Source organism: Trematomus bernacchii, unplaced genomic scaffold (genome assembly GCF_902827165.1).
Source record: "Trematomus bernacchii unplaced genomic scaffold, fTreBer1.1, whole genome shotgun sequence".
Classification (NCBI taxonomy): domain Eukaryota; kingdom Metazoa; phylum Chordata; class Actinopteri; order Perciformes; family Nototheniidae; genus Trematomus; species Trematomus bernacchii.
In genome coordinates this window covers 13,743,256-13,764,599 of record NW_022987582.1, presented here as the reverse complement: position 1 = coordinate 13,764,599, position 21,344 = coordinate 13,743,256, and the positions used below count along the sequence as shown (strand labels likewise).

At 39.7% G+C, this 21,344-nt stretch overlaps 1 protein-coding gene across 1 annotated transcript in view; it reads right to left on the bottom strand.

Annotated features, from left to right (window-relative positions):
• me1 (malic enzyme 1, NADP(+)-dependent, cytosolic) overlaps positions 1–21,344 on the bottom strand; it is an 89,382-nt gene that overhangs the window by 39,187 nt on the left and 28,851 nt on the right. Inside the window, exons 2-3 of the mRNA XM_034127987.1 lie at positions 12,960–13,093; positions 9,412–9,561 (exon numbers count right to left, since the gene is read on the bottom strand). Coding sequence (XP_033983878.1) covers positions 9,412–9,561; positions 12,960–13,093 — 284 coding nt within the window. The remainder of the gene's footprint in view (positions 1–9,411; positions 9,562–12,959; positions 13,094–21,344) is intronic.

Sequence of the window (21,344 nt, the reverse complement as noted above, 5' to 3'; positions counted from 1 at the left end):
GTGTGACTGTTGACTTAGCTCTTATAGCCAGTGTGGAGTGTCTCATGTCAACATGAAGTTGACCCACTTTAAGACACAGCTTCCACTGGTCTGCTAGACTTTAATTATTGGAAAGAAGACCAGGCTTCCCTGCTAAATAAAAGACAACACATACTTAGGACATTCCCACATGTAAGCTATTTCTATCTCCTACAACTTTGATTAAAGTGTTGCCAGGTTTAGGCTAAACACTAACATCAGATGTTGTTTGTGCTAATATTTAGCTTGCCCTGTATCTGCTCTTATCGGCTTTAAGTCGTCACTTGTATCATTTGCCTGTCAAAACAATACCGGACATAACCAGCTATTCCTTTCTTAGCTGAATAAAAAAACATGGCCAACATCTTGTCAAAAATGTTGTTAATTTAATATTGTTAAATCAGCATTAAGCAGTTGGGGATTTTGCAATTGTTTTGGTAAGAAAGCAGTTTGTCCAGTTGCACCACTGCTCTCCTCTCGATAATGTCATTGTTGGCGATATCCAGCTTTTCGGCACACATCTGTCTATACACGGTCAAGATCCAACCTCCGAGAGTATGTGTGACTCTCCGTTTATTGCGCAAACATAAATATGCATTACATATAAGCACTGCATTACATCACACACACCCGTCTGGCTGTTATGTGTCACAGGAACGAGGCCAGCAGCTTGAAACGTCCCTGCTGAGGAGTTGGCGACCCTCCTACACCAGCTCTTGCAAAGCCACCTCTAACATGTGCTTTGGCACCCAAGAATTACGCCTGGACATTTCAGCCTTGACAGGTGTAATAAAGAAATGATATACTTTTATGTCAGTTTTCTTTCTCTTTGAGGATTTATGGTGTCCCTGTTGCAGTAATTGTGAAGGAAAGATAACATCGTTAAATGAAACGGAGCGTAGCCTTTACGTACAAAGTGGTGGAAGTGGCCAAGATTTGCAAACATAGGGTTATTCCATAAGGCAAAGTATTTAACCCAACAACCCCTCCCATTTCAAGGTTTTATGCTTCTACCAGAGTTTCTCAAGGCAGGGAGATGTAAGATACATCCATTCTAACTCAGGTTATTACTGTAGAGGAAGCTTTGGCATTTGTTTCACTTTATGTTTCAGCTCCTACATTTCTGCTCAACACTTTCGTCAATTTATCATTTTTCTTCTTATTTCAAATGCACTGTAAGATTCACATTAAAGCCATTAAAGAAAAACTAGCATTGTTGTCAATTTGTGTGACATATGCTGGATGAATTGTCTCCTGCATGCTGCTCAGACACCTTCTGGTTTGCTTTCAAACCACCATCCAGAGTGTGGTTCACTGAATGTATCAGATAAGCTACATGGGATAATCAGCAAGTTGTATTTTCCATGTGGGCTGGTGAAATATTACTATTGTGCAGCAAAATGTATCCAGTAGAGAAGGTCTGGGGATAGCAGCCAAAGAGAACTGTACTCTATAATTGTATCCTTTTAAAAAGGAGAGTCCTATGCTGTTGCAACATTAGGCAGATCCAGTAATGTCAAGCTGAAACTACTTGAATAAAAAACACATTTGGGGAATTATTTGAAATGTTCTACTTCGTGTCATCCTTTTGAGCGTTTTGTCAGAGTTTGGTTTGAGGAACAGCTCACAGCCTAAGCCAGGGTTGAAGACTAACCAACCAGAAGTAAGGCGGCAATCTGTATTGACTTGGCTCCAAAAACAGAGGTTTGCTGGTTCAATTCTCGAACGGAACAAGTATGGTACCTCTTTATGGTGCCCTTGAGAAAGGCCCTCCACTGCACCTAATACTTTCCTAAGGCAGAGACTACATTTCAATGGAGTGTATAATAGGATTTCATGTCCTTCAAAGCAATAGTCTTCTAACTGATCATGAAAGAAGGCACATTTTTCTGAAGACTTGTCAATGTGTTTTTCTGCAGGAGGTAAACCTTGAGAAAGAGCATAGGATTTGGGCAATGCAATGGTGTTTGTAAAAAGAGTCCTTAGACATAGTCACAAAAAGTAAATATAGAAATGCTTTAAAAGAACTACAGCACCATCGCCTGACTTCAACGTCACAACTCCTTGTAGAATGTTTAATGTCTCGACAGCTATTGTGGTCCCATTAAGCCACTTTTTACCAACCGTCACTTTTGAAAATCACATCTAAAGGCATTTGAACAAAAACCCATTAACAAATGTTTTTACTTTGAGGCGAGGGAACAGGAAGTCCAAAACTCAACTCTGCATTCCCACCATACATAAACAACTGCATGTGTGATTTTTAGTAAGCCATTTTAAGGGTTTATGTAAAGCTGATGAACAGAAGCCAACATTTAAAATCTGATCTTGCAAGACAGCAGGTCAGATGACGAAGCTGGGACCTGACAACCAGAGTCTGGCTGAAGACTAACATCTCCGAGGCGAGGCAGCGACAGAAACTGCCAGGCAGGCTTTAATGCTGACAGCCCTGAGCATGACTAAAAACCTACATGGATATGTTTGCAATGATTTCATGGTTGTTTCTTAGAAACACAATTAAAAGAAATTGAATTTCTTCTTAAGAGCCAAATCCAACCACCTTGCACTCCAGCCATGCTACAGCACTCCAAGTCATGGAAAGTGACGTTTGAATTAGCAATGGTAACAGGCAATCCATCCAGGTAGACAGCTTTTTAAAACATATATTTAGTTAAAATACCTTCCATTTTCACACAGTAAATGGCAACTTGGATGTATGTTGGGTAAAAGCTGACACATTTATTTATTTAACTATGGGATGCTGCATTAAACTTGGATTACACTATACTGTACCGTTATTATTCTAAAACTTCCTCCGACACTAGCTCTAGATTGTGTCCTCAAAGTCCAGGCTGAAATCAATCCCAAATGTTTGCCACGTTCCTGATGAGGTCAGTGGAATTCCAAACCATTTCTCTCCTTTCCACTTCTCCAATGTTTCTGCTGCACAACACAGACTATTCTGAGCTTCTATCATGGTCTACCAAAGAGCAAAAATGTGGTAAGCAAATACATCAGCAAAAGTCTTGAATAAGTGGCTGTTTCTTTGTCATGGTTTGGAGCAAGTCATCACGGTTCAATAATCATCTGCAGATTTATGGGGCAGAAGGGAATTCTATTATTGTACTTGTTGTGGATGCTCATGAATCTAAATGACCCACACACTTTTTAGTGCAACACTGTGTGTGGGCCTGATGGGGTGATATCACAGTTCAGAAGCCCCTAATCTGTGAGGTTGGAACACTTCATCTTCCAGCATGTGCCACTTCAGAGGTGGCCAAGACAACTTCAGCTAGTGCCTTTCATTAGGCCTTTATAACCTCCTGCCGCTCAAGCTCTGATTTAATCTAAATTCAGCCTAACAAAACCAAATTAAGGTTATATCACTGCGAAGCAATTCCTGACATTTGGTCCTTTCATTTGGTTCTGTAATTTCCTTTTCCACTTTGTTTAAGATGAATGCCACAATTTCCTAGAGTTGACTGGAGGATTAGTGAGATCACATGATCAGGACGTGACGATGCAATGGGTGGAAAAGAACGCAAGATTCAAGGTTGGTCTGTACATCGTTTTTGTACATTCCAGAAACTGGAATAGGGTGTGAGGTGACCTTGAACTTTGTGGACTAAAATCTAATCAGTTCATTATTGACTAAAATGTTGTATTTGTACCAAATAACAAAACTTCCTCCAATTGAGACATTGTGTTTAAAAGAATGGGACGTACAGTATATAGATGAAAATGTGAGCTAAATGCTAACATGGTCAAAACGATAATGCTTATAATGTTTAGCATGAAATATGTTCTATGTCAAAGATGCAAGCAGGTGCTGCTCATTTTCTGAGTTTGGAAGTAAACTTCAGTGTTTTAATAAGCATTACAAAATTGTTGAGTTAGGTCAAACATGAGACCTTGGACAACTCTAATCGAAATCAGTTCATGATCGAGTCCAAGTGGACGGTCGATCCAAAATTGAAATAATTTGCTCCAAGTGTTCTTGAGATATTGCCATCACGGGAATGGGAAGTTTGGATGGACAACGCTAAAACTTCATGGTTCTGGCTATAGCTGTTGTTGGCATGGAAGTATAATAACATTACAGCTATCCTTGTATGTCAAGTTTCAGATATTTTATCCACTGGTCTTAAGTACTCGTAGAAATCTGAGTTGGCAGTTGGGAAGTCGTGCTTAATTTTAGACCTAGAATTCAAATGTTAATGAATGAGGCTCACAATAATGTACTTTATTTGTATTTAATAAAATGTAGTGCTGTATATAATGTCAGCAAATCTTAATACGTTTAATTACAGCTAATTCACAACAAGAATCAGCAGTTTTTATCAAATAGATGGATTTTATCTTTAGTATGCAAGCAGTAAGACTTGTGGCCTTCAGTAAAAATGGCAGATAAGAAAAAAAGCATCTGGTCATGACCCTACCCTATCTCTAGGGAGTTCAGGAATGCTTGTCTTACTCTTCAGCTCGTGACAGACAGCTGTAGTAGCTGAAGACCTGACCCTTGACTTTTAACTAGGATTCCATTAATGGGCTCCAACTGATCATCCATCTCCATCAGCATGATGGATTGGTTTGTGTCACTTACCGCAAGAGCTCCTTGAACAAGTGGACTCTTACTTTGAAAGGGTCTATTAACAGTTTATTTAAACACACTGTAGCAGAGGTATGGTGACACTGGCCATGATTGAACTAAACCTAATTCCTTTCCTGTAATAATTGGTATCATTTTTCTGCTACGAAACATTATCATCTATCACAACTGAGTACTTTCAGTCGTCAAACAAAGTACACAAGCCACGTTTATGGTGAAAACAGAAACGAGCTGTGTGATGCAGACAGACCAACTTTCTCTGCGAAACACTGTGTCCGCTCATGAGCTGACAAACCAATAAATGTAAGCATGTCCGCTAATCTTCTGATGATGTGAATGTGTTCCTTTTTCTAGCTCTCCTTCCTGCCTATGCCCAGTCCAAAGATCAGAGAATCAGCCGTGTTTTGACACTTAATAGAGCTTGACCTTTGGCCTTTGGTACAGAGCCTGGTGTCGGAGTGTTTAGTCTTCACGAAGCAGATTAGCTGGCAACGTCAGGCACGACAAGGAGAGGCTGCTGCTTCCACACAGAAAGTCTTTATACCTGAGAGCCGGTGATTAGCTAGTAAGAGCTAATCTGCTGCTATGGTGGTCCGACTGGAAGACACGCACGCGCACACACACACACACACACACAAACACAAGCATCTGTGATATATTAAAGCCACTTTTAGAGGATGCTAGTGAGTGCACTGTGCATTTGATTTAGATAGAAACTGAATAATATTTTACATTCAGAAAAACATCTAACACCCTGATCCCTCAAGATTATATAACATGTCTCAAGTCATGCCAGAGCCTCTGTTAGTGTGTACTAAGAGACAGTTGTTGGCTAAACACTAATGTACACCATAGCTATATAAGGCATATTTATACTTTTTTTTTTCAAAATACCAAACAGATCATGCATTTTAGCTATGCCTCATTTTGCTCAATTTGACATGTTTTAGCTCTGTTTTTGCAAGGGCAGATTCAGTGAGAACAGCACCATCTACTGGCCTGGCATATGTACTACAGCGTCTCCAGCGCTTTCGAACGGCAATGGCCGTGGCTGTCTCCTCCTGATTGGTGGATTTGGCCCAATAGCCGTAGCGCCACTGTCCTGACGTCAGGACAGTGTTCAAATCTGGATCAGTTTTTATCAGATCCGTTGCAGCCCCTTTTTTAGAGATTTGGGTATGGAGGAAAATAGAGAGGGTTGTGTTTTCTGACACTTGGTGAGTTCTCTGGAACACCGGGGACACATATTCATGTATAAAAGACGTACAAAAGTGCATTTTGCATGATAGGTCCCCTTTAACTTATTTTGTTCAGTAGGATCATCTCAACATATTAGACCCCTTCTCTAATGAAAAAACTCTCTGAAAATGTTTTCCTGGGTTTTATGATTTCTGCAACTCCCTATTTAGCAGGAGCTATCAACAAATGTACAGATTCAATAAAAATGTTGATTTGCTGAAGTCAGGAAATGACTTATCCCAATGGCAGCATAGATATCTGTAATGATCAAATAATCCATCCAAGTTGTCAGGCATTTAAATGAAAAACGTCAACATCCAACATCATGGTAGCCCAGAGGAATAGTCAAGGAGCACCAAAGTGTGTAAGATTTATCCTCTGAGGGCCATGAATATCTAAATTGTCAATGTAAATGTCAATCTTGTAAATAGTTGTAATGATATTTCAGTTTAGAACAAAAAGGTTGACAGACAAACTGACAATGCCTTCCATAGAGCCATTCACGATCATGGTCTCAGCTTGTCCCCTTGTACGGTGATCAGAGAGGAACTGCCTGGCTGAAAACCATCACCTGTCAAAGAGAGTCAGCTGTGTATCCGCTGTACTCCACTAAATTACCCCCTGATGCACACTGTGCTGTGAGATTGAGGAAGAGTATAAAATGATTCCTCCAGCCTGCTCCGAGTGAGAGGTAGGGACACATGCTAGGAATATTTTCCACATCGTTCTGCAGGGATGAGGACATGGGGAGCTGTTGGAAAACAAAGTTATGTGCATGGAAGAACTTGGGTTCACATTGATTTTAAATGTACCCATGTTAGCCATTTGTAGTGAAATACTTCGTAGTATGTCCCTCACATCAGGCTTGTTACAAATAATAAGGACTCAGAGCAGCAGAAGGTAAAGGAATGGCTATGGTTTGATCTTACTGGACACATTTATGGATTCTGAATACATTAGTTATAGATACCCGCTAATTTGATATTTCATAGACCTGTCATTGATTTCAAGCAGTGTCATAATGATCCTAGGTAGCCACAATAGCTAGCTGCATCTATTATGTTTTTGAAATGTTTTCTTTCAGTCTTGATCATATGTCAAAACAATTGTGGGGCCCTATAATGTGGTGTTTCCTTTTCCTAAGGTGTGTTATATAGGTTATTGTGCATTTAAATGGTCTGGAAATGCAAAATCCCCAAAGTTCCCTTCCTCATGGTGCGTGATATGCTAAGGTGAGATCAGACTGGGCTCTGGTTTCAGTCAGAGGGTGAAAAGAGGTGCTGCAGCACAGGCAGTATGAGGAAAATAAAGAGATTTTTGAATATTAACGCATGGAAACATGTCACAGTAGAGACATTAAATACAATTATGAACCTGATAATGATCATTATAGGGCCTACTGGTGATAGCTAACAAAAAGGCCATTCTCAGGGGGGAAAAAAGTAAGTAAAGTAAGCAATACTACAGTGCACAACTAGGATTTATAGGTAAAAGTTATGTATTTAAAATATTACCCCGTTAAATGTATCAAATATAAAAAAAAAATATATGCCTGTAACTGGATATTTTGAGACACATTCTAAATAATTATCAGAGTGACGTCGGTTTCCTGATGGTAGGCATTTTTAGGAGTTATGTTCTTCATGATGCTTTATTTAAACCACCACTGGAACTGTTAGAATGTTTCTTAAATGTAGTATCCATCCATTCACCCCCTGCTTAAAATCCCAAAAAGCTAAACACTGCAGGCTGCTTTGGGGTTTGCTGGCTTATATGTTTGGTTTTAGGTCCCTAAAAGACTCGGGGATGAAAGCTAACAGAAGTAAGTGAGCGTAAGAACATGTTATGGACATTTGACTAGGGTGGTCTCTCCCCTGTCAGTCTTAAAACCAAACCATTTCAACCACGTGAGTAATGTTAAATGCAGAGCCAAGTAAAACAGAACACGTCCCTGAATGCATCACGGAGAATGAAAGCTCCATCAACTCAATTTCTAGTTAGTGCTTAGGGAGTGTTGCTGTCAGATAGTGAGAGACTTGGACCTGACAAACCTACTTGAGGGAAAACAGACACTAGCACAAGGTGTTCTTGCGTGTGTGGGTAAAACGGAGAATGAAAGTGTGTTTACAGTAGATGAGGAGAGGAAACCAAAGGACGCCCGTCTGCTCGGAGCAGAGCCAAACCCACTCAAGGTGAACGCTAAACTGATTTCTACAGCTTACAGCGGTTTGCCTGGAGCGGAGCTGTTTAACCAAACTCCAGCTGAAAGAGCTACCGCAACCTTCAAATGTGGTTCAGATTTGATAACATGAAAAAAACTAATCCAACATAACATACACACGCTTTAAGGGGCCTTGAGTTTTGGTTTCATTGCAATACATCAAATAATTAAAATAACTTTGTGTAGCTTTAGTATATCTTCTTAAGACTTAAGACCTACAGGCTTTGGGTTTGCCAATTAAATTAAACTCGACACAAAAGGTCTGCTGTTTACATAACAATGTGTTTATTTTATAGCAAAATCTGCAACTTGATTTATAAGTTAGCGTAGATTTCATCATGGTTTGCATTATTCTACCTTAAACCGATGAAAGTAGTCCATGTAAATGTGAATTTATTTCAGACTCAATACACTACTTTTGGTTTTGACAACTGGGGAAAGAAACTAATAGTTTTGCATCCAATCTGGATGTACAGTAAAGGTTCTGGGTTAACCCAACTAGCTAGAAATCAGTGAGAAACCATTGCACTTTGTGGCATTGTTTTGTTAGCCATAAATGTGTCCATTTTCCTTCAGCTAACCTATATTAAAGTAAGCTGTGATTGCTGCAAACCTTTGGGCAAGCAGTCCTTTTAAAAAAAAGTTTTGTATTATTATTATTTATGTATTTATTAGCAGTCCTTTCCAGAGTACTGTCCATTAGAATAGGCATCCTGATGCAATGCAATATTAGTACCATGGTACTAACATACAATATGGTACGATATATACTTTATTGTCCCGCTAAGGAATTCAGTTCCACAGAAGATACAAATCATATATTCAACATAGTACATGATAAAGGATATTAACATATTAACTTATGTACACACAGTTTAAACATACACATATCCACAGAAACACCTACTGACAATGGAGATCTATTGCACCACCATCATGAACAACACTCAGTACAGGAAAACCCTTGCTGATACAATGTTCCACAACAGAATCCACTATAAGGCCTTTTTCATAAGTGAAACATAAAGTGTGTATTTGCCTTGTCATTGGGAATTTAATGTGTTCTTCCTTGGCCCATGCTACACCCTTCCACCAAGTTTCATGAAAATTGAGCCACTAATTTGTACCGTAATGGTGCTGACTGACAGAACAAGAAACAGACCAACAAAACCCAAAAACATAACACTTATTACTTGGTACTGGAAGATTTACTGGGTTGAAAGAGAGATCACCAGCTTCCTTTTTGAATAAGATGATTTATTTTGCACTTTGTCGGACATTTCCTTTAATAATTCACTACAATTTAACGTTGTAAGCGTCTTACCTCGGTCTTCTAAATATGAGGCCATATTGCTGGCAGGCCAGGCCCACAGTGGGGGTGTAGATGACGGGCATGAACCTATCGATGTCTGACGTTAGCAGCCGGTAGAAGAGTTTCTCGTTGCGGTCCTGGAGCCCCATCAGAAATACATATCTGGAAGAGACAGGGAGGAAAACACAGCGTGTTATCTTTAACATCTTGAGGACTCAAACCTGCGGAACTGTGGAGAGGGGTTTATCTAAGTCAGATGTTGAGTCCTGCTTGTTTGTGTGAGATTAAAGGAACTACCAAGACATACTTTAAAGAGAATTCATCTTAGCAAAGAAAGAGAAGCAATGATTAAGATCGAGAATGTCCATACATCGTAAAACCCAGCAAAAGCAGTGAAGTTACAAAAGATAAACAAAAAGAAGAAAGAAACTGCTCACATATGAAACAATTACTTGAAAATGCCTGCGTTTGCTTTTGTTCATAATGCTTGGAAAAATACAAAGAATAGCCCTTCGGATATCCTATACATACTCTTTGTTCTGTAGATTGAACGGGAACAGAGGGTTTGCATTTAACCCAAATTAAACAGAGCTCGTCTGAAAGGGCTCTATTCCTAATCACAGAAGTTTCCATAAGGCCAGGAGCACAAGGTGCCTCTTGTTGAGTGGATAAAAGGCCCTCCCTGCTATACGTTAGGCCACAGCAGCTGCACAATACACCGTGGTGACAGTTGCTCTTGAGCCGTACTGTTTTCATATCAACGGACCGAATGAGTTTCTGCTAAATGCAATTTATCACATGGAAGGTTTTTGTATGTTTTACTGGAGTTGAAATAAAGGAAGCCATAGATTGATTATTTGCCATGGGTTCAAGTGTATACCTGTTCCTAATGTTTAATTGAGACGGTACATTTTTTTTACTTATAAGCTTAAAGGTGGGGTAGGTAATTTTGGAGAAACCAGCTTGAGTGCGCTAGATTTTGAAAATACACAGCCGGAAAAAATCTGCCACTTCCTTACAGAGCCCCTCCTCCAACACACACGAACGCGCACATGACCAATGAGGGCACGAGATAAGTTTGTGCACAGAGGGAAGGCTGACAGGCAGGTAGGCCATCCAGTTATTTTAGCCGGGCCGGCTAAAATGATTGGTTGTGCTTTTTACAGTATTACGGCTTCCACAGATGATATTTTTTTATGGATTTTCTGTCAAAGCACTTAAGATATTCATTGCTATCGGGATGTTAAGAGCATTCCATGGAATATAACAAAAAGTGTATCTCGAGCCGGTTTCTCAAACTTACCTACCCCACCTTTAACTCAAGGTCTGCTTAATAACTTTTTCCAAAGGTTTCAACTGCTTTTCAAACTCCTGGACTGATAGAGTTCACTGAGTTGGCAATTTACTGCAATTCAGAAAATGGGGGGTGCATTAAGAGAAACACATTAAAAAACAATGGCAAAGAAACAAAGCCAGGCTACCTTTTTTTAAATCAATTTATTAAATTGTCGAGAAATATTTTGATAATAGATTGTCTTGGTCATTTTTCAAGAAAAAAAGGCCAACTGCTTCTTAAATGTGGGAATTTGCTATTTTAACTTGTCTTACATGAGAATAAACTCAATTATTTGAGGTTTAAAGAAGTCAATTTAGACTTAAAGAAATTGTGAAGGATATTTTTTTGACATGATGGACAAAATAGAATAAATATTTGAGAAAGTGTTTTTTGTTTGTTGCAGCCCTATATTGTGTAGTATACTAGGATATTATATTACTTAATTGTCAGATCCAGTCTGACATTGTTCTTGCATCACAGCAGCTCCATTTGCAACATCAACAAGGACAAATATTTAAGACAAGATACAGGGAAACAGACATTAACATAACATCACAATCCCTTAAGAGAAACACGCTCAAGACCCTCTAACGTACATTTGATCTGGGATCAAACTCTGTATTTAATTTCAGGTTTGACTCAACTAAAGATAATTTTCTCAGATTTTGGAAAGCTCCCTTCAAAGCAACACACTTTCGAAATGCATAATAATAAAAGTATTACTGCTTTTTATAGGCAGAGAAAAAGCCTGTTTGAAAAAAAAAAGTTTGAGTCCATAACCAGCTTGAATTGCTCCTCACTGACAATTTAGCTGCTATGACTCAGCAAAGCAAACTATATTTAAATACCGACATATAATCCTAACATATTACTGCAGTGTGCTGTTGTTTGATGTTTTGCTGGCAGACATTAAGGAAGACTTCTTAACCTTAATAGGCGTGAGCGCTACACACACCCAGGAAACAGGAATATTTACAGTACACAAGGATCCATGCTGACTGAGTGCAGTGTTTCCTTTAAAGTGCACCCACTGGAGCAGCAAGGACATAATCAATCTCTTACTTAATCTATTTTAGCATGAGGGATCAAACGCTCATTCTAAGCCTGCTTTCAAATACATTACTGGATATGGTTTCCTTTTGCTGTAGTATTTAATAAACTGCAGTATTTCAGTTGGCAAAGTCTTTAAACATCCATCTCCTCTATTGACGATACAGTCACAGTGGGTATTCAAGTCACTCCATCATCTAAGATCATAAACCTTTTTGCGGCGCTGTTTTCTAGGCAATCATTTCCCACAATAATTAGACAACATGGCAAATTCCACTGGAAAGGTTATCAGATTAAAATAGAACAGGGTCATGGTTTTAAAAAGAACCCAGCATTGAGCAGTAAATACCAAAGAAATATTTGGAGAAGGGGAACAGACTGTAAGTAAACACAGCGGGCTTGAGCAAAAGCAGGCAAATAGCAATCCTTAATCCACGGAACAAAAGCCCGGAGGTGGAACACTGGAGACAGATAGTCAGTGAAAGTGATAGGGCATGGGAATGGCGCTCAAATTGCATGTTGATGTTGTGACGTTGCTATGGTGGAAAATTAAGCGGCATTTAAGAAGCTGTCTAGTTCCTGTTGACCCAAAATCCCCTCTCTCAAGCAACTCGTTCATCCTTGACATTAGGAGTGACAGCTGAAGGAACGGTTGACTGGAATGAGAAGCAGTTTCACACACAGATAATATTCAGCACTTTGCATATAATTGGAAACAGTAAAACAGGCTATGAGTTCAGTTTGGTGCCTGATTTGATCAAGGAGTCCGGACTGAAATGTTAGCTAGTAGATTCATGACATAATGCTAACAGCTACTACTCCTACGTGTCTCATGAAGCGTGCAAAACTGAACTGAAGTTTTCCTTTGGTCGCTGTGGAGGTTATAAAAACACAGGGAGAACAGGGAGGAGACGGAGAAATGGGGGAAAAGTGTTGAGATTTGTTCCGTAAGATATATTATTTTAAGAGATGGACGAGATCTCTGAGGGCTGATCGCTAATGTTCCTCGCGTGTTATGAAGGCTTCCAGATGTATAGGCTCTCTCACTGTGCATAGAGGCAGGGGTAGTCTTCTCAAGAGTCCATTGAAATTCAACCCTACTGATTTGAAGCTGATAAAAAAGGTACTAGGTTATGGTATTAAGTATAGGTTTTGCTCTGTGAATAAGCCTCACCTGTCCAAGTCGTCCCTCTTCATTTCGTAGTTCTTGAGCACCCGGAGCAGCTGGACGTCCTGGCTGTTGAAGCACGGAGGCAGCAGGCCATGGATCCCCAGCTGCTGACGCTCCTCCAGGGAGAAGGCCAAGTCCTGCAAACACACACAAATAACCTCCGTTATCGTCACAATCCTGACAAATATAACCATATCAAGAGTTTTGTGTGTTAAATGCATTCCTCAATTGTAATGTGCAGTGACCCGTTTCATTAACCTTTAGGTAACTGACTCCCCATAACTGACAAAACCAAGGGGCAATCTCCAGGTTTAAAAAGTAATGTCATTGTGAAAGTGGCTGAAACTTGCATTATTTAAAGTGTCCAGGTTGAAAATAAAAGTCGTTATTGTGTAGAAGTCTACAAGAATATTAGCCTTCTTTGCATTTGATTTACTACCCCAGTAGGCCTCATTTTAATGGGTTATGGTCTCAATGGCTAGTTTCAATACTTATTCAATACGAAATGACGTTCATTTCGTTAATTACAATCCCAATTACAGTAAACTACAAGATAAAGCAGACATTGTTTTCTGGCTTGGACACGTTTTGAATAAAGTCACTATCATGGTGTTGTTCGCTCTGAGTGCTCTTTTTGTTTACGTATTACAACTTTAATCCTTTCACAATTTGTAGTACATTACAGTTAATTGTAAGGTTTTGACGATTTAAAAAGTATTGTTTAGTGTATTGTTGCACTAAGTTCCACCCTTGTCACTACGTTTGATCTTGGGTAAATTGCAGCAATACGTTTTGGTGACTTGTCATCACCATTAAAGGTCCCATGTCATGGCCATTTCTACTGATCATAATTCCATTGTTGAGGTCTACTAGAATAGATTTACATGAAACGGCTTGTTGGAGCTCCTGACCCGCTCCCCCCCCCCCTATGAGCCCACTGTGCTCTGATTGGTCAGCTCGCCCACTCTGTTCTGATGAGTCCACCACCGTTACAGCGGAACATCAGTGATTATGTGTTACAATGGCGTTTGTTAGCAACCAGAAAATGACACCAGTAATGACATACAGATGAGAATGCTGCGTGGGGTCTGGGTGCCGTGTTGGCGGGACGTTGCGCGGCTCGCTGCTCCGCCCTTTGAGGCTCGAGGAGCGGACAGTGTGAGCTGGATTACTGGTGTCGTTTCCTGGTTGCTGCGTGGGGTCTGCGAGACAGCGAGAACTCAGCCTGAGCACCATGGACGCGGGGAGGCTCCACTAGCACCCCCCCCAGCACGTCACAGTTTCGCCACTGAGAGAGTGTGTGTGTGTGTGTGAGGAGCTCCACGGATTGGTCCATTTGGACCAATGGGTCCATTTGGGTATGGTCACGTCACTGTACCCAGCAAAAAAGAAAACAAATCTCCAACGAGGCGTTCTGGGGCAGCATAGACAGGTCTTTTCTGTGTTAGAGTTTTACTCGCTACAGGGTGTACTTTGAGGGTTTGTGACTCTGCAGACAGTTTACATGCAGAAAAACCTTCATAACACACAAGGGGACGGGTAATAACCAGAAAAGCATGTCATGGGGCCTTTAAGCTGCCAGAAAAGACTCCAAAGAGATTTAAAAATGGTGCACATTCATTTAAATTAAAACAGCTTCCTGACAACTAAAGCAGAAAATGTGTTGGCACTTCCTTGACTCTTATATGAAAGGAGTATCAGTCCTCTTATGTAATAACCATCAAGTTTACTTCCTCTTTCATCTTGAATCTGATGTTGAGTAAAAGGCTCACCTGGACTATTCATCGTTCATTTTCTTGTACTTTGGTTTGTTAGAACCATAATAGAGTAAAATTCACAAAGTGACATCATTTTCTTCCAGCTTGTAAAGCAATCCTAATCATGATCGATGGTGGTTGCACTCCTGGTATTTACCCTCTTTGACAACTCGGCTTGAACTTTGAACAATTGCATATTGAGGAAAACATTCACCAATCATCTCTGTTCAAACATTCCTGAGTGATGAGAGAGGTGGTGCGTCAAACTCGTCCTCTATGGGGGGTGTTTGCTCTCAGAGGGGCTCCCTCTCAACCAGTGTGTGTTCAGAGGGACCGCTGCTGGCTCACACTCTGCTGCGATGTCCACTTTCACCAAAACACGGCTCAGGAAGAAATCCCTACGGATTATCAAAGACCCCCATCACCCTAGCCACAAATTGTTCTTTCTGTTGCCGTCTGGCAGACGTTGCCGCAGCATCCAGGCAAAAACAAAAGGATTCGGAGACAGTTTCTTCCCGCGGGCAGTGAGACTGTTAAACAATTGAACTGCTGAAACAATTTCAAAACATTCATCTTCTACTTAGTAATATATATCTACTATCTGGTATATATCATTCCAATAACTTGTATATAGACTCGTACTGCACTATTCCACATACTCACTTTATTTTAGAACTATTTTTCTTTTTGTATTACTTTTAATATCTGTATTAAAATGTTGCATTGTTGGAGAAGCCTGTGACATAAGATTTTCAACGACATAATTACTCTGTAGCTATGTTAGTTTGACAATAAAGAACCTTGAACCTTGAACACATCCGCAAAAACACACAACAAGGTCAAGGCTAATAACCTGCTCCACCTTAACTTTGGATTTCATCTTACCCCTGACCTCTGAGCGGGAAAATTGAAAAACATGCACACGTTGAGTGTCGAGGCCTTAACCCTCAACATTCTGACCTCTGACTTGTGGAGGAAACAATGATCTCACTCAGGAGAGAAGTCATATGTTGATCAGAAAGAGATTAAAGTACTTAAGCCAACAGTAAAAGGAGGAGATTTGTCCCTAAATCCCCCACAACAAGCACAGTTCTAAAATGGGAACAGCAATCTCTACTATTCTCCTCAAGTGAGGCATGATATAGTAGGCATTTTGATTTCCCCGGAGTCCTTAAAAGACCAGAAACCTTAGGCTCAACTTGCCAGCTATTGTTGCTAACTGCTAATACCGAAACAAAGCTGCTCTAGCGTCTGTCATTTGGATCTAATCCACGGATTGCTTACCCTGGTCACCACAGTTTACAGCCTGTCTAAGCCACCAGCACTTTCTGTGTATCTGGTTGTGTTACAGCAGCTCTGAGGTTTAAAAAATGTGCTTGATCACACGAAACAGGCTGTTTATGGGAAGTAAACGAGGATACGGCATGGAATACGGCATTTGGAATGTAATTTGACGTCAGAGGAAGCATCAGCGCTGACCACAAACACGCCAAATCTTATTATTCTGACACTTTGTTAAAAAGCATGCTGCTTTCTCACTGTTGGTTTTAGATAGGATCTCAGTGGTTCTGGACCCATAAAAACGTAGATAGTATTGCAAAAGAAACAAGCAAATGTGCAGCATTTCCTTTTTGGCAAAACATCTAAAGAAATTGTGTTAACATAATGTCGACAAGCTATCAGGAAATACTGTATGTCATTTTATAAGTTAAAACAGAACATGCACACATCAGTTCCCGCAAACAATGTTAGTTGTCAGTACTAAATCATCTGAGCATGACAAAAAACAGGCCATTGGTTATTTCAGACACCGAAGTACGTGTCCTGGGCTCAATGCAGTCTGTACTTAAAGGACCTCAAATAGACAGAAGCAGCTCTGAATTACAACCTTCCCCAATTATCCAGCTGCCTACTTCATACTCTGTGTGCGTTCGGGAAAAGCAGCCCACGATGCACCACTGCTCTGCTGTCAGCCACAGCTGACCATGGGAGAGAAAGAGAAAGGAGTCTTAAAATACACGAGGCAAACTGAGCTTAATATGAGGCTATAAAACAAGATTTATTCCTCACACAGGCTCACGCTGCTCTTTCATTAGCTGAGATACACTCAGAGTGGCACGTACTGGACTCAAATTCTCCTTCTTTTACTGTTTTGGTGAGAGAAGTGGCTGTTCCTGACGCAACTCACAATTAAATACTGAAAGAAGGGCCTCAATAAAACAACCATACACTAGTTTATCATTGTAGAAAGAGATTGCACAGATCAACACAATGTATTTACATGTAGAGAATTCAAGTAGACTTATTCCTAGGGTTAGGTCAAATCTCCTTAAAGTTTGTCAGCTACTGAATAAAAACTACATGGCAGTTGTTGTAATTGCAAAAATAATCCACAGTTTTACATGTACAGTATGGAATACTTTTAATTACTTAAATCAAACATTGAAAATATTGCAGCTACAAAAAGGTGAATTCCACTAATATATTTGTAACTTTTTCAATGCAAATAAAATGCACTTTCAATTTTCAGCAATTACAAAACAGTTCTGGCGCAAACTACTGGTGTACTGTGTGTATTAGTGCCAACAACTACGGTGGCCAACAGGTGCAAACACACTACAACGGCCTCAATAATTTCCATTAGGAGCTGCAGCTTCAGAAACAATGCAAATGTATATACAAAAATGTGTCAAAACACATGCAAATGAAGAAACATCTTCACCTACTTGACAACACATTCGCAGCTTTTAGAAAACATTCACCAACTTGACGAAACATGCACATGGTTTACTAAAAGCGCTGCATAAACGAAAACCAACCAAAAAGTGATGCGAACAGCTGGGAACACACGTGTTGACATTTGGGGATTATAAAGTTGGCCAATTGTCACCGTTGGCATAGTAAGCTTGTTCAATAATTGTGTTTTGTCAGTATATTTGAAATGACTAGGATAGCTAGCTAGCAGATCTGCAATAATATTGTTAGGAATCATGTGATCACATTGTTAAAATAAGCCATAAAACTTACATTTTAGGTAAGTTTCCAGTGGAAATGTAAACAGATGCTATACTTTATGTTATCAAAATGTATATCAGGTAGTCCTTGTCAATGTTACTATAATCAAATTGCACATTTTTACCTCCGCCAAGTAGGTTTGGCTTCATTCATTGAACTTGGTGGAAGGATGAAGCTTGGGCCAATCAGGAATCTATTTAAATGAACATGCAATGGAATAAATTGAAGTATTTAAATACAGTGTTTATCTACTTAGTGTCTTAACACTACTTGATACCACTCTCACAAAAGATTATACTTCTTACGGATTAACACACACATTCACACATAGAGCTCTATAATTAGCTGATACGTTGCTACTGTTTTACTACTTTCCACATTGACAACACTTTAACATACTGTAAAGTTATGAAATCCACTGTCTGCCCTTTTCTCTGCCTTTTTGTTCCAAAACTAAAAGCTTTCTTCTTCCAATCCTGCAGCTTCCTTAAGATTTTTAAGTTCAGTTCATTAAGTCATACCTCATAAAGGAGGAAGGGGTGGGAATATGGCTGGAGGAGGCTTTGTTCTGTTTTGAGGACTTGTTGCATTTATATTCAAAATGAAATTACTTGAAAACAAATATGGTCATATATCAAAATCCCAAGACATGTTTTTGTTTGTCAGAAAAGGGTAAATTAATTGATCAATAAATTAACTTCATGTCAGTCTAAAGAAGAAGAAAAAAACGGCCAGTCAGCGTGGATAAAAAGACCCATGAAAGCGGCTACGCCTAATTAAGAATAATTACCCTCACAGCTCTGTGAGATCTCAAAGGCTGCCAGTGTCACATGTGAAATAGATACCATAGTTCCATAGTCTTGGGCCCAAAATGACCCATCAACATCCCCCACAAAGAGGCAGACATGTTGGCCGTGCAGAGGGAAAACCCTGGCCCGTAGACTGACTTTATGACTGAAGATGCGGCTGGTTGGGTCGGGGCCGGGCACTGCTGACGGAGGGAGAAAAGAGCAGAGGCGGGGGTTTCATGGCGAAAAAGATTAGCGTGCACGGTTCGAAGAATTTGGTTTGGAAAGCGTGGGAACTGTCGACGCCAGTTTTGACGGTTTTCTGACTCGATTGTTGGCTTTGCAACGGCCTTGTCCTCAGCATGTAAATAGAGCTGCCAATCTCTTTAATCTCAAGGTCCTGCCTGTTGGACACTTTCGATCAAACGTGTCCGTCAGGCGGCCTTCTTAAAAGGCATGAAGAAAGGCCATTTTCTCAACATAAGCCAGGGTAAATACACAGCAGTGGTGACTGGACTTTCATTTTATTCTTGAAATGTTAAGACACAACAAGAATATCTAAAGCAGTGCATTTAAGAGTGACAACAGATGGATAGGGTTAAAACATTTTATCTTTTTAAATATGGGCTAATTTGGATTCATTTAAAAGATCCTAACCTTGTATACAGCTTAGATTCACAATTGTTGTATCATTATGTTAACATTTCAGCCTTAGGTGAGGGAATATTGGATAACTCAGTCCATAATTACATGTAAGAAAATACTTTCAGCGAGAAACAGCCATTAAAAAAAATGTGAAATGTTATTAGCAATTGATCTGAATATGGATGGTATATGAACAAACCCCCTAATTTTCATTAGAATATAGATAGAAATAAAGCTAGAAATGTTAGTGTTTGTAAGTGTTGTTTTAATAAAGATATTTGGCCTTTAACAACATTTATTGTGAAATGTTATACATTTAGCAAACACCAATAGGTTTAATATTCTTAACTGATATATCAGCATTACAAATTCCAAGTGTATTTTGTATGTTTTCTTTCCACTAGTCTGAAAGAAGACAATAATTGGAATAATAGCCCAAACTCTTAAAATAAACCAGTGAATCAGTGCATGAACAGTGAATACATTTTTGTGTAACTAGGAAGTGTGAACGTAAATGATCCAAACATGAAAACAGATTAGTCAGATATTAACAATTATGAATAGAACAGCAACATTTTCCTTCACTGTATTTATTGGTTTACATTCTTCTAAACCAAAGTACAGTGTCAAACATACACACCCAACAAACTTAAATCTAAAACACAACTCACAAAGGATTCCCATGTTTGTTTGTCTGAAAGCAGGTTTTGAAGCTTGTCTGCTGTAATGCCTGCTGTCTGTCCCCTCAGGAGCCTGACAGGGCTGGGCAGGATAAACCCTAGAGAGCTTCCACATGTGCCTGACCACATCTGAAGTGCCCGCACCCTGTGCCAACACATGTGATGCCCGCAGCCCCATGTTCCAGAAGCCGTGGTAACAACCCAAACCTGCAATCTAGCCACTGGCCAGTGCCCCCCCCTTAACCTCGGACTGGTGCCATGCCCACCCCAAAGCCTTCAGCGGAGAGGAAACAGATCATTAGTTCACCAGATGCACAAACAAGAAAGATTAAAGTACTGGTTCTTTGGATCTGATTAAATGAATTTCAGTGCTCCCTGGGAGTTCAAAGGGTGGGTCCGTCGCGACTTTCAAGCGTTACGTTTTTGAGATTCAAACACTCTGCCACCTCAACCTTTTCATTTCCATCCACCACAACCACTGCGGAGCCACTCCCTTCATTACAGTGAGGCTTTGCCCGACCTCAGTGCCACTGCTTGGGTTAGTTTACCCACAGGAGAAGGATCCTTATCACAACATTAACACAGATCTGAAACTTTATCACATACTTTTCTTCTTTGAAGTTACATACTTCAATTTCTAGAATCTGATGCAACTTCTTTCACCAAGTCCATATTTTCTTTAGCCATTATGTTAATCCACAATTCGATAAGATTGTAAGCACACAAACCTATCAGACTAAGTCTGATACTTTTTAAGATTCTATTTGTTGCAAAAATTGGTAATTTAACACAAAAAGGAGTGGCCCGGAATTGCATTCTATTAACGTAATTTATTCTGTAGGAGAAAATGGATAGAGCTAGTCCAACAAGAAGCTAATGTTTGAATAAAATTAACAAGAAGCTATCCCTTAGCTGCCTAGAGGAAAATCACCATCCTTTCTAACAACCTATGTTCACCTATGACATCTGTTATGCATCAACTGCCGCATTTTAGCTATACATTTCCCATTACTGTATTCTTTACTTTGTTAAACATCTCATTCAAAAACATTTTTAATTATAAAATGTTCAAGTTTGGTGGCTCTGAGTGGGCAAAAAACTCTCTAAAGCAGGGGTGTCCAAACTTTTTTCACCGAGGGTCACATGCAGAAAGATATACGAAGGGCTGGGCCACTCACTAGAGGTATACTGCCTCATAAGTTCAGTTATAAGTTAGCAAAATCAATCAAGTGCAGGTAAATTGTGCTTGTGAGTGTTGGCAGCTCATCCCTTGAAACAGAAGCCTCCGATTGATTATAATAAGGAGAAATAGGAAGGGTGTATTACAAGCTTGTTATGTAAATAAGTCATTGGGCTTTTTTCTTATCAACTAAGATATGTTAGAAAATGTTTCCAACTTTAATTGACTGAATTTATTTGAAAAGTGTTCTTATTAACTCATGAATACTACTGTGTCATGTATTTTTACATTTATATTCAAGAAATACAATATAAGAAAAGCAC